General features: G+C 39.6%; 1 protein-coding gene across 2 annotated transcripts in view; it reads right to left on the bottom strand.

Annotated features, from left to right (window-relative positions):
* Positions 1-15,886, bottom strand: part of LOC108709224 (protein eva-1 homolog C) — a 51,701-nt gene that overhangs the window by 18,169 nt on the left and 17,646 nt on the right. For both annotated transcript variants that reach the window (XM_018248875.2, XM_041583399.1), the window contains exons 2-3: positions 7,444-7,652; positions 4,401-4,524 (exon numbers count right to left, since the gene is read on the bottom strand). In XM_018248875.2, coding sequence (XP_018104364.1) covers positions 4,401-4,524; positions 7,444-7,652 — 333 coding nt within the window. The remainder of the gene's footprint in view (positions 1-4,400; positions 4,525-7,443; positions 7,653-15,886) is intronic.

Raw genomic sequence — 15,886 nt, 5'->3', positions numbered from 1 at the left:
ATCCGGCATCTCAGACCTGTCGAGGTTGCATATAAGTCAATGGGAGAAGTCCCAATGATTTTTTGATGTGTGCTGGGTTTCGTGCAATATCCCAAAGTTTTCAGGCAAAAAGCATAAGAAATCTGAGTTTTCGGGTGAAAAATCTGAAAAAAATTGTGAAATTCAGATTTTTTCCCGCAAAGCAAATTTTCGGGAAAATGTAATAATAAATAAGCGTTAAAAACCTGAGCGGATTTGATCGGAGTTTGTAGCATAAAATGTGTGTGCGTTCAGCCGCAGGGGAGCGCAGGAGTAGACACACTGAATTCTTTTCAATGGGGCTGTACAGACGCATTAAGCGATGAACGCAGGTTGGGACACAGCATGTTGCATTTTTCCTGCGTTCGGCGCTTACATGCGTCTGTGTGAGTACAGCCCCATTGAAAAGAATTCAGCGTGTCTACTCCTGCGCTCCCCTGCGGCTGAACGCATGAAACCGGAACGCAGGGGAGCGCAGGTAAAAACTCTTGTCTGTAAGAGCCCTTACAGACTGAATCTCCCTGGAAAAGACAAGGAGCAAACGAATCTAAGCAGGAAAGAAATATATTTGTAGATGCTATAAATTAAGGGGATCTGCACCTTTATATGTAACTGCAATTAAAAGTAGTGTTTGTGTATCCCTTTCTCTGGTTCTGACACATGAAGCAATGTACCGTAAGCAGAAGTCAATTCTTCTCCAGCAAAACTGGCTTCAGCTGTTTTGCTGAGTCAGAACCAATAGTGCAGATAATATAAATGGCAATTACATTTACAAATAACTTTAAAACCATTGGTTTTTTTTTATAATGAAAGAATACTGGAAATGTTCTTTTTTTTATTTAAAAAAAAAAAAAAGGTGTTTTCATCTGGGATCCCATTCAGGTAGTGTTGGTGACAAAGAAAGCAGTGTTTCATTCCCAGAGATGGGTGACAGGCTGCTGTAACACCTTACAAAGCTCTTATTTTCTCCATTAGGACAAACTGATTTCACATGAACAAAACACTGACAAGTCTGTGCAGAGACACCAGGATAGTGAAAGGATTCCGTCAGGTCACTGACACTTTTCAACCAGGGAGACAATAAGGGGTTTATTTATCAAAATCCAAATTTTTCAGATTTTTTTAAATAAAAAAAATTCCAACCAAACTAGAATCCAAGATTTACCCTTATTTATCAAAAAACGGATTGCAAAAAAGCTTCACTTTTTTGGATTGTCGCTCTTAAAACCTGAAAAATGCAAGTTTTCGCTGAATACCCAGCGTCAAACCCCCGAACATTTTTAAGGGTTAAAAAAATCTTCAAATGGTTAAGGGGACATCTGCCATTGACTTTTACATGAATTAGGCAGGTTTTAGATGGAGTATTTTCGGAATCAGAACAGCTTCGGGGCAGACGTTAGAACGGATGCTGCGAAAAAATCGTGTCTTAATAAAAAAAAACCTAAGTATCAGTATTACTTACAATAAATATTTAAATAATGGTGTTCAAATATGAGGACATACAAATTATACTGCGACATGGCAGTAACTGGTTCTAACTGTTTAAGGGGTTGTCCACCTTTAAATTAAACTTTTAGTATCTTGTAGAGAGTGATATTCTGCAACTATCTGCAATTGGTTTTCATTTTTTATTATTTGGGGGTTTTGAGTTATTTACATTTTCATTCAACAGCTCTCCAGTTTGCAATGTCAGCAATGTGGTTGCTAGGACCCAAATTACCCTAGCAACCATGCATTGATTCGAATAAGAGACTTAATTATGAATAGGAGAGGGCCTGAATAAAAATATGAATAATAAAAAGTAGCAATAACAATGCATTTGTTGTCTAAGGCTGGAACTACGCAATGTGCCTTCTTGAGATCTGACGCGCTGAGAGGAAGCACATGCGAGGAGATGGATGCAGCGAATATAAGGTAAGTAATAGAAATGTTGAACGTTATCGCTGCGTGCATCCAACATGACACAACCGTCAGATACGAACGCTGCACGTTGTGTCTTCATCTGACAGTCGTATCGTATGCACGCATCGACAAGGTCCAACGTTTCTACTACTCACCTTATATTCGCCGCATCCGTCTCCTCGCATGCGCTTCCTCTCAGCGCGTCGGATCTCAGGAAGACGCATCGTGTAGTTCCAGCCTTAGAGAGCATTCATTTTTTTTTAGATGGGGTCACTGAACCCCATTTCAAAGCTGGAAAGAGTCAGAAGTTGAAGGCAAATAATTAGAAAGCTATAAAACAAGAAAAAAATGAGGCCAATTGTAAAGTTGCTTAGAATTAGCCATTGTTTAACATACTAAAAGTTAACTTTAAGGCAAACCACAACTTTTAAGGCAGTTTTAAGGCCATGTCTGCATCATGCTGCTCTCGGACTGAAATGTATTGGCAGTTTACAGCCAATCAGAGGGCAAAATGCTAGAACCAAATACGTCAGTATAGTAAGAAATTACTGTGCCATTGGGTCTCACAGCAAAAACTGTTCAGGGTTCCGTCATCAGAACCCACAAAGGCTCTCTATACTCCAGACCTTGCTAGAACTATTGTTATAACCTAAACCCCAAATTTGCAACTCGGAAGGTAGGACATAGAAGACATTTTCCCCAACTGGGCCCTTTATAATATAAAATAATGTGTAAAAAAGAAAAATATGGTGCAACAATCGATACATGTTTTTCTCTGCCCCCACTGACTTGTCGGCAAATTACCTCTCCCAGACACCAACACAACTGTGCCCTGCAATTAAATTGGCAGAACAACAAGCCCCTGGCAATTCAGGAAGGGTGAGGCCTTTGGGCTGTTGGGGGGAGATCCCTGATGTATATACTAAAAATACTTATAATATGTATTTTGTCATTCTATGTATATTGCCCCCAAGTGACACCATTATTACTGGGACTCCTCTGATTGGGGATGTACTTCATTATATACTGTATAAATGGTTTGCAAAACAATAAAAATAAACAAGTTCTATTTTTTGATTTTACAGTGACAGGTTCTGATCCGTATCCACTCGCAGGGTTAACGTAGTGCTGCCCCCGTAACAAATTTCGGAGTCGCTGCTTGTGCCAGAGCTTTGTCACTTGTGCTCGGATTTGTTGATGCCCTACATTTTTGGATGTTTGGCTACGCTCCGAGCCGATCTGGAAATTATTGGTACCTCCCACCTGGCGCGTGATCGGCATGAGATAAATGTCCCCAATAAAGTTACCCTGTTCTGTTCCGTTAACCCTTTATTATCAGGGCATTACTGCCAGTTCTTCCACCATGTCATGAAGTCAACAATGTAAATACAGTATATATAAAGTGAATAAAGTACCCCCTCTTGTAAAATATAAGGATATTATGTTACTGAGGAGTTTCATGACCATATAAAAGCACGGGGCCAAAGGCCGAGTGTTTTTATACAGGTCATGGAACTCTGAGGTAACTTCTAATATCCTCATATTTTGCAACTGGGGGTTACTTTATTTATTATAATACACACATTTCAGTGAGTCATGTGACAGAAATGACATCAGAACTCACCGTTTATAACAGATGACATCAGAACTCACCGTTTATAAGGATATCATTTACAAGACATTCATGGCTTTTGTGTATTATGTATATATATATATATATATAATTAGTGATGGGCGAATTTGTCCCGTTTCACCAAAAAATTCGAGAATTTCTCGAAAAATTCGCAAAAGATGAAAAATCATGAAATAGGAAAGTTCCTGAAAAATCGTGAAATTTAAACGTTTCCACAAAAAAATCTTAAAATTCTGACGTTTTCACTCAAAAATCGTGAAATTCAAAAGTTTTCACTAACAAATCTTAAAATTTGAAGGATTTCACTCAAAAATCGTGAAATTTGAAGGTCTTCACTAAAAAATCGGAAATTGGCGCCGGCGTATTTTCACCGGCAAATTTTCGCAGGAGATTCGGGAATTTATTCGCTGGCGGCGAAATGCTGGAATTCGCTGCAAATTCATGCCAGGAGAATTTATTCGCCCATCACTATATATAATACACAAAAGCCATGAATATCTTGTAAATTATATCCTTATAAACGGTGAGTTCTGATGTCATCAGTTATAAACGGTGAGTTCTGATGTCATCAGTTATAAACGGTGAGTTCTGATGTCATTTCTGTCACATGACTCACTGAAACTTGTGTATTATAATAAATAAAGTACCCCCAGTTGCAAAATATGAGGATATTAGAAGTTACCTCGGCGTTCCATGACCTGTATAAAAACACTCGTCCTTCGGCCTCGTGTTTTTATATGGTCATGAAACTCCTCTGTAACTTATAATATCCTTATATTTTACAAGAGGGGGTACTTTATTCACTATATAACTGTACAGGGGCATGTAGGAGATGGATGGAACTTACTAGGTTTGCACTTGTAAGACACCAGTAGATATTTGGTTGTACCCGGACACGGGTCCGGCCCAAAAACACGACTGTTCACAGGGAGTTGGCAGGATCTGAGGTTCTGGCATTCATCCAGTACTTTCTGAAACAATAAGGATTGGAAAGCACCATGAACACATTCCGGCCGAGGAACGCAGCACATACTGAGATTCCAGCAGACAACACATTAACTTACTGCCCATTAAATACTAGGCCCCTGCAATCGGCTAATCTTATCTCATGTTTTCTATTGCATTATACCCAAGGAAGGAAACTATAGTCACATATTTTTCTGTTCTTTATCTTATCTTGAAAGCAGGTCCTAATATAAACATATATATATATATTTAAAGAGCCAATATCAAGTCATAGAGGAATTTGCTTTTAATAGATTGTACGTGGAGTAAATCTGCAAACTTGGTAACACATTTTATACTGAATGACTAATTCCAGCATTTTTTCGGTATCATTTTAAAACGCTTCCTACTATAACTAACACCTATCCTGCCCCTAATTCCCCATAACAAACCTGTGATGCATGTCAGCCTCTAATCATGGCTACCCTAGCCAAGTTAATTAGTGTTGGCCAACCTCTAGGGCATAAATTAACATTAGGACAGGTATGGGACCTATTATCCAGAATGCTTGGTGTAGATATCAGGCTTTTAGATTTAAAGGGATACTGTCATGGGAAAAAAAAATTTTTTCAAAATTAATCAGTTAATAGTGCTGCTCCAGCAGAATTCTGCACTGAAATTCATTTCTCAAAATTATATTCAATTTTGAAATCTGACATGGGGCTAGACATATTGTCAATTTCCCAGCTGCTCCAAGTCATGTGACTTGTGCTCTGATAAACTTCAATCACTCTTTACTGCTGTACTGCAAGTTGGAGTGATATCACCTTTCCCCCCCCCAGCAGCCTAACAAAAGAACAATGGGAAGGTAACCATATAGCAGCTCCCTAACTCAAGATAACAGCTGCCTGGTAGATCTAAGAACAACACTCAATAGTAAAAACCCATGTCCCACTGAGACACATTCAGTTACATTGAGAAGGAAAAACAGCAGCCTGCCAGAAAGCATTTCTCTCCTAAAGTGCAGGCACAAGTCACATGACTGGGGGCAGCTGGGAAATTGACAAAATGTCTAGCCCCATGTCAGATTTCAAAATTGAATATAAAAAAAATCTGTTTGCTCTTTTGAGAAATGGATTTCAGTGCAGCATTCTGCTGGAGCAGCAGTATTAACTGATTCATTTTTCCCATGACAGTATCCCTTTAAGCCATTATTATCAAAGAACAAAGACAATGGAACAGGACACTAGTACAGAATTGCTGTGTTGTAGAAGAAGCTCAAGGCTAAAGGTCATTCTGTTATTAGGGTTGTAGAATGTTTACACAAAACAAGGAATACATCTGTTGTCTCATGTCACAAGTATTGATAGTGCAAGGCCAAGTCAAAACTGATGATATCACTAGTCACCATTTATAAGGATATAAATTACAGGATATTCATGGCACTTGTGTATTATAAGAATATATATATATAATTATTTATATTTGATTATATATTATATATATATATTATATTATATACATAAATTTAATTACGACACTCGGGACCTGGGATTTTCCGGATAATGGATTTTTCTGTAATCTGGATCTTAATACCTTAAGTCTACTAGAAAATAATGTAAATATTAAATAACTCCAATAGACTGGTGTTGCCTCCAATAAGGATTAATTATATCTTAGTTGGGATCAAGTACAAGCTACTGTTTTATTATTACAGAGAAAAAGGAAATCATTTTTAAAAATGGGGATTATTTGGATAAAATGGAGCCTATGGGAGCCAGCCTTTTCGTAATTTGGAGCTTTCTGGATAAGTGTTTCCGAGTAACAGATCCCATACTTTTAAAAGAATATTAGGAATGGCCTAAAAATGATTTTTGCTGTGGGCCAGGTAGGGATGTAGCGAACCGCCGATAATGTGTTCGCGAACGCCGTTCGCGAACACCGGCAAAAAATGCGAACAGTTCGCGAACAGTTCGCGAACTTCGAACATCCGAAAATCGTTCGATTCGAACGATCGAAGGATTTTAATCGTTCGATCGAACGATTTTCGTTCGAATCGAACGAAAATCGTTTGATTTTAGCGACCGAATGGTCGAATGGTCGAACGATTTTGACGCGAGCGCCTATTGGCGAACGTCGCGCGACGTTCGCGAACTTGCGGCGGACGCGAACAGCCGATGTTCGCGCGAACAAGTTCGCCGCAGAACAGTCCGCGACATCCCTAGGGCCAGGTAACTCCTTATCACACCATTGCCTACAGTTAATAAGGACATTGTGCTAAAACACATCTAGATTGTGGAATGCTACAAATATGCAGTTTTCTCTATGGGACATTGTATTTTCAAGTGTCCCTTTATGGACGCTGATTAAATCAGATAAACTTGCCGTCCTTAAAGGGGTGGTTTACCTTTAAGCTAACTTTGAGTAATTTATAGAATGGTCAATTCTAAGCAAATTTTCAATTGGTCTTCATTTTTAAATTTTTTATAGTTTTTTTAATTACTTTTTTTCTTCTTCTGACTCTTTCTAGCTTTCAAATAGGCGTTAGTGACCCCCTCTAAAAAAATAGCTCTTTAAGGCTACAATTTTATTATTTTTGCTACTTTTTATTACTCAGCTTTCTATTCTTTCTATTTCATGCCTGGTTGCTAGGGTAATTTAGACCCTAGCAACCAGATTGCTGAATTGCAAAACTGGAGAACTGCTGAATAAAAAGTTAAATAACCCAACAACCAAAGGATTATAAAAATGAAAACCAGCTGCAAATTGTCTCAGAATATCACTCTCTACATCAGGGGTCCCCAACCACCAGGCCTCGGCCCGGACAGTCCTGCACTGGGCCGCCGAGCCTAGCCGGCAACTAACACTGGCGTGCCTGAATTGGACGCACAATTGCCGCTGACCCCCTCCCGACCCCCCCTTCCTGAAAAGACCAGCCATGATACCTGGAGCGCAGTCTGTACCCAGCAGCCCATCTTGGCTTGGTGCATGGTCACGACAGGTAACGACGAGCAGTTCCGGTGATTAATATTTAAAGGGCTGCCATAGAAAGCAGACTGAATGCTGACAGTGGAATGGCGAGGACACTGCAGGGTCAGGTGGTCACCATCACACGCCGACACTGTGCGATTCTCTAAGAGTTTGGTCAGATACCCTGCAATAAAGAATACAGATATAATGAGAATAACATCACAGAGGAACGATCCGTAATATCAAATGTAAATGTAAATATGTTGCAGCAAATACATTACACTACACAAGCCCGGGAAACCTTAATAAAATAAAGTTGTTATATTGCCCTACACATGAGCCCAGTGTATAGATTATGCGCCATATGTTAGGAAATGTAGGGGGGAAACCGGTTACCCCAAAAAACATTTACGCTATTTTTCAGCCTATCACCCTGAAAAAGGAAAAGACGCCAGCGTTTTTTGGGACTTAGAAAAATTTTCAACAATTTTTTTAGGCAGTCCTATCTACTCTATTGCCCTTCGCCTGGTCTGAGGTGGTGAAGGCAAGTCTTGGCGCGAGAGGTAACGTTCAGTAAAATCCACATCTTAGTGAATTTGCGTAGTTACGTCCATTCGCCAGAGCACAAGTCACTTCGCCCTTTAGTAAATTTGCCCCCTAATGAGATAAGGTTTGTGCATGTGTGCTCACGCATATAAGGAGAAGGAGGAGGTTGGAAGGGGGACAACGAATAGTCCTGGCACCCTATGTATAAATCCAGCCCTGCTTTTTGGTATAAAGTTTGACTCCCTGGCAGCAAGAATTTTAAACATTGAATTAAGTGTTGGTTACACTCATTTGGTGCAATTCTTACTGCCAACAAATGCCCTGGGTCCAATTTAAGTGAGACAGTCACAGAATGTGATACATGTCCCCGGCATAAATGTTAGGAGGTAAAGCTATATATTGTAGCTAGTGTCTATGTGTCTATTGTGTCTATGTGCCCATAGGGTTATATGCTGGCAGTGACAGCAACCTTTTTGTGCAGTGAACCACATTCAAAGAGTTGGGGAGCAACACAAGCATGAAAAATGTTCCTGGGGTGTCAAATAAGGTTTGTGATTGGCTATTGGTAGCCCCTATATTGACTGGCAGCCTACAGGAGACTCTGTTTGGCAGTACACCTGGTTTTGTGAAACCAAAACTTGCCTCCAAGCCAGGAATTCAAAAATAAGCACCTGCTTTGAGGCCACTGGGAGCAACAGACAAGGGGTTGGTGAGTTACATGTTGCTCATGAGCCACTGGTTGGGGATCACTGATTTAGAGTTTTGGAGGAAACTAAACATGGGGCTAAGTTAGCTATTAGCAGCGTTCCGTTCACAGTTCGGTTATTCCAGTATAAATATATATATATATATATATATATATATATATATATATATATAGTAACTTATAGTAACTTCTATAATGACTAGGGAAGCTGTCCTAGGGAGAACAAGTTTGAAAAAACCAACAATAAAGCAACTCTAACATAGATCTCTCTGTATAATATTTAAAAACAAGAAGAATTTCTACGCACCAAATAAGCTGTAACCTTATATAGAACTGCCAGATAGAAAAACTATGTTATCTTTATAGGTATGGGACCTGTTATCCTGAAAGCGCTGGACTTTTTCCAGATAAGGGGTCTTTCCGTAATTTGGACCACAATATCTTTAAAGGAACATAAACACCAAAAAATGAAAATGTTTTAAAGAAATGCAATTATAATGTAGTGTTGCCCTGAACTGGTAAATCTGATCTGTTTGCTTCATAAACACTACTATAGTTCATATAAACAAGCTGCTGTGTAGCAATGGTGGAAATTGAAAAAAAAAGGCTATTTGGCACAGGTTGAATAGTGGATAACAGATAACACCATTATGTTCTACAGAACTTATCTGCTGTGTAACCTGAGCCTTTTCTCCTTTGAATGGCTGCCCCCATTGCTACACAGCTGCTTATTTATATAAACAATAGTAGAGTTTCTGAAGCAAACTCACCAGTTTTACCAGTGCAGGGCAACACTGCATTATATATTTATTACTTTAAAACAATTTCATTTTTTGATGTTACTGGTCCTTTAATCTACTAAAAAAACATTTAATCATAAATTATACTAAATAGGATGGTTTGCCTCACATAAGAATTAGTTATATCTTATCTGGGATCACGTACTAGGTACTATTATATTATTATTACAGAGAAAAAAAGGGAATTCTATTTAAAAATGTAATTGTTTGATTAAAATGGCCTTCCCATAATTCAGAGATTTTTGGATAAAAGGATTCCAGATAACAAATCCCACAGATGGAGAGAATACGCCTGGCAAAACGTATACAATCCAACTAAAATGTATCTGAACAAAAGATTGGAATCTTCCTTATTGCATTTCAGGTTCTTGAGTTCTGTTCTGCTTGAATCAAGTCACAACAAACCACCAGACACAACGTATGTCTGACAGAACTTGCAGGATCATTTAGCCTGTGTGTAAACAGCTGCGTATAGTATGAAAGTCACGCCGAGCCCGAGATAAAAGGAGGTTCTGCCTTTATTTGAACTTGTTCCCTTTTGTTCTCTGTCTAATGCTGACATGGGAGAGAGTTCTGCAGTCATTCGGCCTTGTCAAGCACAACATAATTATCTTTATAATACGGGAGTTACTTGCCCCTATTGTGGCGACTTTATAGGATTCAGGATTTTCGAAGGATGAGGAGACAAATCACTGCAGCACCACATGAATAAGGAGAGGATAAGAATTCTTTAACCACTGTTAAAGAATTCATCAAAAAAAAAAAAAATAGGATTATTAGCCTTATCCAGATCCACATTTTCCCAAAAGCCCCAAATTATAGCAAGGCAATGTCTCCATTAAGGAAAATAAATCAAATTATTAAAAATGATTTCCTTTTACTTGGTAATAATAAAACAATACCTTGTACTTGATGGTAACTAAATGAATGAATTCATGTTAGTAGAAAAAACAATCCATTCAAAGCTGAAAAAGGAGAAAAGGCACAGGATACACAGCTAAAATCAGATAAGCTCTGTAATATACAATGGGACTCTTCAGAACTTATCTGTTATCTACTGTGTATCCTGTGCTTGAATGGCTGCCCCCATGGCTACACAGCAGCTTGTTTATATAAACTATAGTACTACTTATCTGTTATCTACTGTGTATCCTGTGCTTGAATGGCTGACCCCTTGGCTAAACAAGAGCTTGTTTATATAAACTATAGTAGTACTTATCTGTTATTTACTGTGTATCCTGTGCTTGAATGGCTGCCCCCATGGCTACACAGCAGCTTGTTTATATAAACTATAGTAGTACTTATCTGTTATCTACTGTGTATCCTGTGCTTGAATAGCTGCCCCCATGGCTACACAGCAGCTTGTTTATATAAACTATAGTAGTACGTATCTGTTATCTACTGTATATTCTGTGCTTGAATGGCTGCCCCCATGGCTACACAGCAGCTTGTTTATATAAACTATAGTAGTACTTATCTGTTATCTACTGTGTATCCTGTGCTTGAATGACTGCCCCCATGGCTACACAGCAGCTTGTTTATATAAACTATAGTAGTACTTATCTGTTATCTACTGTGTATCCTGTGCTTGAATGGCTGCCCCCATGACTACACAGCAGCTTGTTTATATAAACTATAGTAGTACTTATCTTATAGTACTTATAGTTAGTATAGGTTTGGGTATATAGAATTTAATTAAAAGTAGGGAGGAGTATGTGTATGGATGCTGGGTTTTCATTCGGAGGGGTTGAACTTGATGGACTTTGTCTTTTTTCAACTATGTAACTATGTAACTATGTAACTTATCTGTTATCTACTGTGTATCCTGTGCTTGAATGGTTGCCCCCATGGATACACAGCAGCTTGTTTATATAAACTATAGTAGTACTTATCTGTTATCTACTGTGTATCCTGTGCTTGAATGGCTGCCCCCATGGCTACATTGACTTGTTTATTTTAAATAGTTACAATTGTTTCTTTGCTTATCAGTGCAGAAGGTCAAAGAGAAAGTTTGGACATTTCTGTAGCAATCCGGGACTGCGGGCTGAGCTGTCAAAATCAGGACTGTCCCACGAAAAACGGGGGAGGTATGTAACTGATGTGAACTACTACAGGGTTTTGTGTTTTTTTATGGAATATTAACATAATTTAGACTAACATGTCAGCCAATAACATTACAATCATAGAGAACCAAAGACAGTCTCAGTCTAATGAAGAGTCAATGCTTTTGCCATGGATTTTCAGGGGGGAACAATGAAGAAGCAGAACTATATACATCCAAAGGGGGGGAGGGGGCCCGGGCCCTGAGCCAGAACAGGTCTTTAACTGCCTGCACATGTGCTTTAAAGGAGCCATTACGATCAACATGAACAATAAATAGGGCCTGTGATTAAAATGTGCACACTACATACAATAGTTGTATAAATGGATCAGGCTTTTAAACTACAAAAGCTTGTACTTGCCACCTTCCTAGTTCTAAAGTTTGTCAGGGCTTCTAGATTCCATACAAGTTTCAAGTTTCTGTATTTTGATTTTAAATTATAAAAATATAAGAATTGTTCATACTTTTTAGTGTTGCACTATACTATACCCTCAAAATGAATATTTATGCAACAGATTTTTATCCTATTGAGTGCCATATCAAAGAATCTTATCCACCTGGAATATATATTTAGGTCAATAATTTCCCTTTAATCTTTTACCTTGAGCTGCTACTTTGCAATATTCTCTGTGCTGCCTCAGAGATCACCTGACCAGAAATACTGCAGCTTTAACTGTAACAGGAAGAAGTGTGGAAGAGACAAAACGTTGTCCATTAATTGGCTAATGTGACCAAACATGTATGCGTGTCCCTGGTTTGTATGTGTGCACCGTGAATCCTATGATCCCAAGCAGGGTCAGGCGAGGCTGGTGGGGCGCCCTAGGCAACCCTGCTGCCCCCACCATGCGCGTGCACCCGACCACAATGAAGGGGAGAGCCACGGATGGGAAGAAGGGGAGAGTGACGGGGGAGAGAATGACTGAGGGGAGGGAGGGGACGAATGAGGGGAGAGCGATGGAGGGCAGGGCAGGAGGGAGAGCGAAGAGAGGGTGACAGGAGGGGGACAGGAGGGTGGGGAGAAAGACAAAGGGGTGGGTTACAGAGGGAAGGAAGGGGAGTAAGACTGAGGGGTGCAGACTAGAGGTAGACAGAAGACAATTTTAGAGGTAGCTACCCAGCGCCCCCCCTATCATTGCGCCCTAAGCAGCTGCCTCTTCTGCCTACCCCTAATTCCGGTCCTGATAGCTGGCCCTTAGTACTGTACTTAAAATGGCAATTTTCTTTTTTAGGATTATCAAATGGTACATACTTGAAAAAGTATGTTTTTATGAACATGGTTTATTTAGATCAGGGGTCCCCAACTTTTTTTTACCCATAAACCACATTCAGAATTAAAGAGAGATGTGGAGCAACACAAGAATGAAAATTGTTCCTGGGGGTGCCAAATAAGGACTGTGATTGGCTATTTGGTAGCCACTATGTGAATTGGCAGCCTATGGAAGTTTAGTTTAGTTTAGTTTGGCAGTACACATGGTTTTATGAAACCAAAGCCTCCAAGTCAGGAATTCAAAAATAAGCACCTGCTTTGAGGTCATTGGGAGCACCATCCAAAGGGTTGGAGAGCAGCATATTACTCCTGAGCCACTGGTTGGGGATCACTAATATAGATAAAGTAGGGTTTTGCATGAGCTTTTTTATGCTATATACAGTATTTTAAAAGACACCTACAATGTTCAGGGTTATAGTTTTCCTTTAATAAAAATGAGCCACTTCCTTTCTCACTGGTCTGGGTTCTCATGAACACCCTCCTCATCAAATCCATCACTGACTAACACATCCGACAAAGGCCCGGCTTCCTGCCTCTCCACATTGCTTTTGTATTCTCACACTTAATTGCTGCTAATTAGGTACACACATCTGAAGCTTTATGTCTCCTTTCCTTCCTTGGGGTCAGAAGAACATTTTTTTGGCTCTAGGCCTCAATTTTACATCTATCGAGGGATAATATTCTCCTGCTCACATGAAGTGCGTGACATTTAGGGTTGCCACCTTTTCTGGAAAAAAATACCGGCCTTCCTACTGTATATATTTATTTTTTTACCCTATTAAAGGAGAAGGAAAGCTCCAAGACGGTTTATTGTCAACAGATTAGCCTCAATAGTGCAAGCTAGAATGCTATATTTATTCTGCAGAATGCTTTACCATACCTGAGTAAACAGCTCTAGACACTGTCTCTGTTTGTTTAGGATAGAAGCTGCCATATAAACTTGGTGTGACATCACTTCCTGCCTGAGTCTCTCCCTGCTCACTTACAGCTCTGAGCTCAGATTACAGCAGGGATGGGAGGAGCGAGGGGGAGAGGAGCAAACTGAGCATGCTCAAGCCCTGCCCTGGAGGTTTATGCTGAAAACAGGAAGTCTGATACAGAAGCCCATGTGTACATAATAAAAGGAAAGAAATGCTGTGTTTCTTTTGTCAGAGGACTCAGAGCAGCATTACTTGTAGGGTTTACTGGTTTATTTATATAGACCTTTCTGATAAAGCTTACTTAATTTTAGCCTTTCCTTCTCCTTTAATAACATAGGGATCAACCATTATTTTTACCGACCAGGCCAAGAAAATACTGGCCAGGTGGCAACTCTAGTGACATTATACAGCTTTGACTGGGATGAAATATCGACAGGTCGGTGAACAGGGCACCATTTATATTACAATGGTTTAGAAAAAGTTAAAAAAATCCTTTTGTTGTCAAGTAGAGGCTTGCGTGAACAGGCAAGGTTATCATATATATTGTGCCCACACCAACAGCATGAGAATAGTAAGGGTAAACAATAGGATTTCAAAAATAAATGCTGATGCAAAACCATAAAGACAAGATTTCTAGTTTGCTCCACTCATGGCCACACCTAATCTTCCTGTGGATGTAAAAGACATGGGCCCCCGCATACTCTCAATTCACAATTCATGCTTAGGTACTTAGCTGGGTCAGTTAGCAGAGGATCTGAAGTTCCATGCCCTGTTTGAGTGCTTGTTCACAGGGGTGTAACTACCGGGGGAGCAGGGGGTGCAACTGGGCCAGGGCCCACACCCCCGCAGGGCCCCCCCCCCCGGCAGATCGCGCGCACTGCAGCCGGTTGAAGTGGGCTGCAGGCGCAGAGAAAAATCACAAGGACAAGGGTGGGGGCCGGGCCCGCCCCCCGCCCCCACATAGTTCCGTTACTGCTTGTTCACACTGTGTTTAAAACTAAATTCAATTCTTTATTTTATCATCTGATCTGGCAACAAAGTGGCAGTCTGGATAACAATCAGAAGCAAATAGTAGGATTGCTGGAACGTCAAAGATATGAACTCCTCCGAAAACATAAGTACAGCTGAGACCATCAATATGTTGATTTCCAATGTATTGCAGGAGGAAAAAATTGCACTAATCTAAAGTTAAACTAAAGTTTAACTAAAGAAATAGGGGTATTTTTATCAAAGTTAAATAGTGAAGTTCCGCCACTAGAGTGAAATTCCGCCACTCTCCATTCATTTCTATGGGATTTTTATAGGCGTATTTATCAAAGGGTGAACTTTCACTTTCACCCATTGATAAAAACGCCTTTCAAAATCCCATAGAAATGAATTGAGAGCTGCGGAATTTCACTCTAGTGGCAGAACTTCACTCTTTGATACATTTACCCCTTAGTCTAGAGACGTGGTGTATTATGTTTTGGGCTTCTGTACCAGCCCAAGGCAACCACAACCCTTTAGCAATAAAGATCTGTGTCTCCAAAGATGCCCTAGTAGCTCCCCATATTCTATTCTGCTGATTTACTGCACATGCTCTGTGCTGCTGTCACTTACTGAGCTTAGGGACCCACTCACAATATACAGTACACATAGAACAGAAATGTCACAATATAAGGCTGATTAATAATTAATACAGATAATTACTACATGGCAGCACAGAAACCAGTGCAATTAGCATCAGAATTTAATAATCAGAAATTGTATATCTGTAGCACATAAATCTGGGTCAAAACAACAGGATTTATAATATGATTAAAATATCTATACATTTGGTTACTCGAATAATAAAGCAAAAGGTAAAACTTACCCCCATAATCACCTCATTAGGTCTCCTTGAACAGGATATACCAAAAAGATGGCAGAAAGTAATACAATGTATTGAATATTCATGCAATATCAGCAAGGCAAGAAATTGCAAACAGAAGCGATCCCTACAATAACATGACTACCAGAAGACATAAAAGAAACAAAAGTGACAACGTTTGATCTCAGAAGTGGTGGTGGAAAATCCTATTTTGTGAACAGCTGCTATA

Source organism: Xenopus laevis, chromosome 2S, assembly GCF_017654675.1.
Source record: "Xenopus laevis strain J_2021 chromosome 2S, Xenopus_laevis_v10.1, whole genome shotgun sequence".
Taxonomy (NCBI): domain Eukaryota; kingdom Metazoa; phylum Chordata; class Amphibia; order Anura; family Pipidae; genus Xenopus; species Xenopus laevis.
This window is presented reverse-complemented; position numbering and strand designations above follow the sequence as displayed.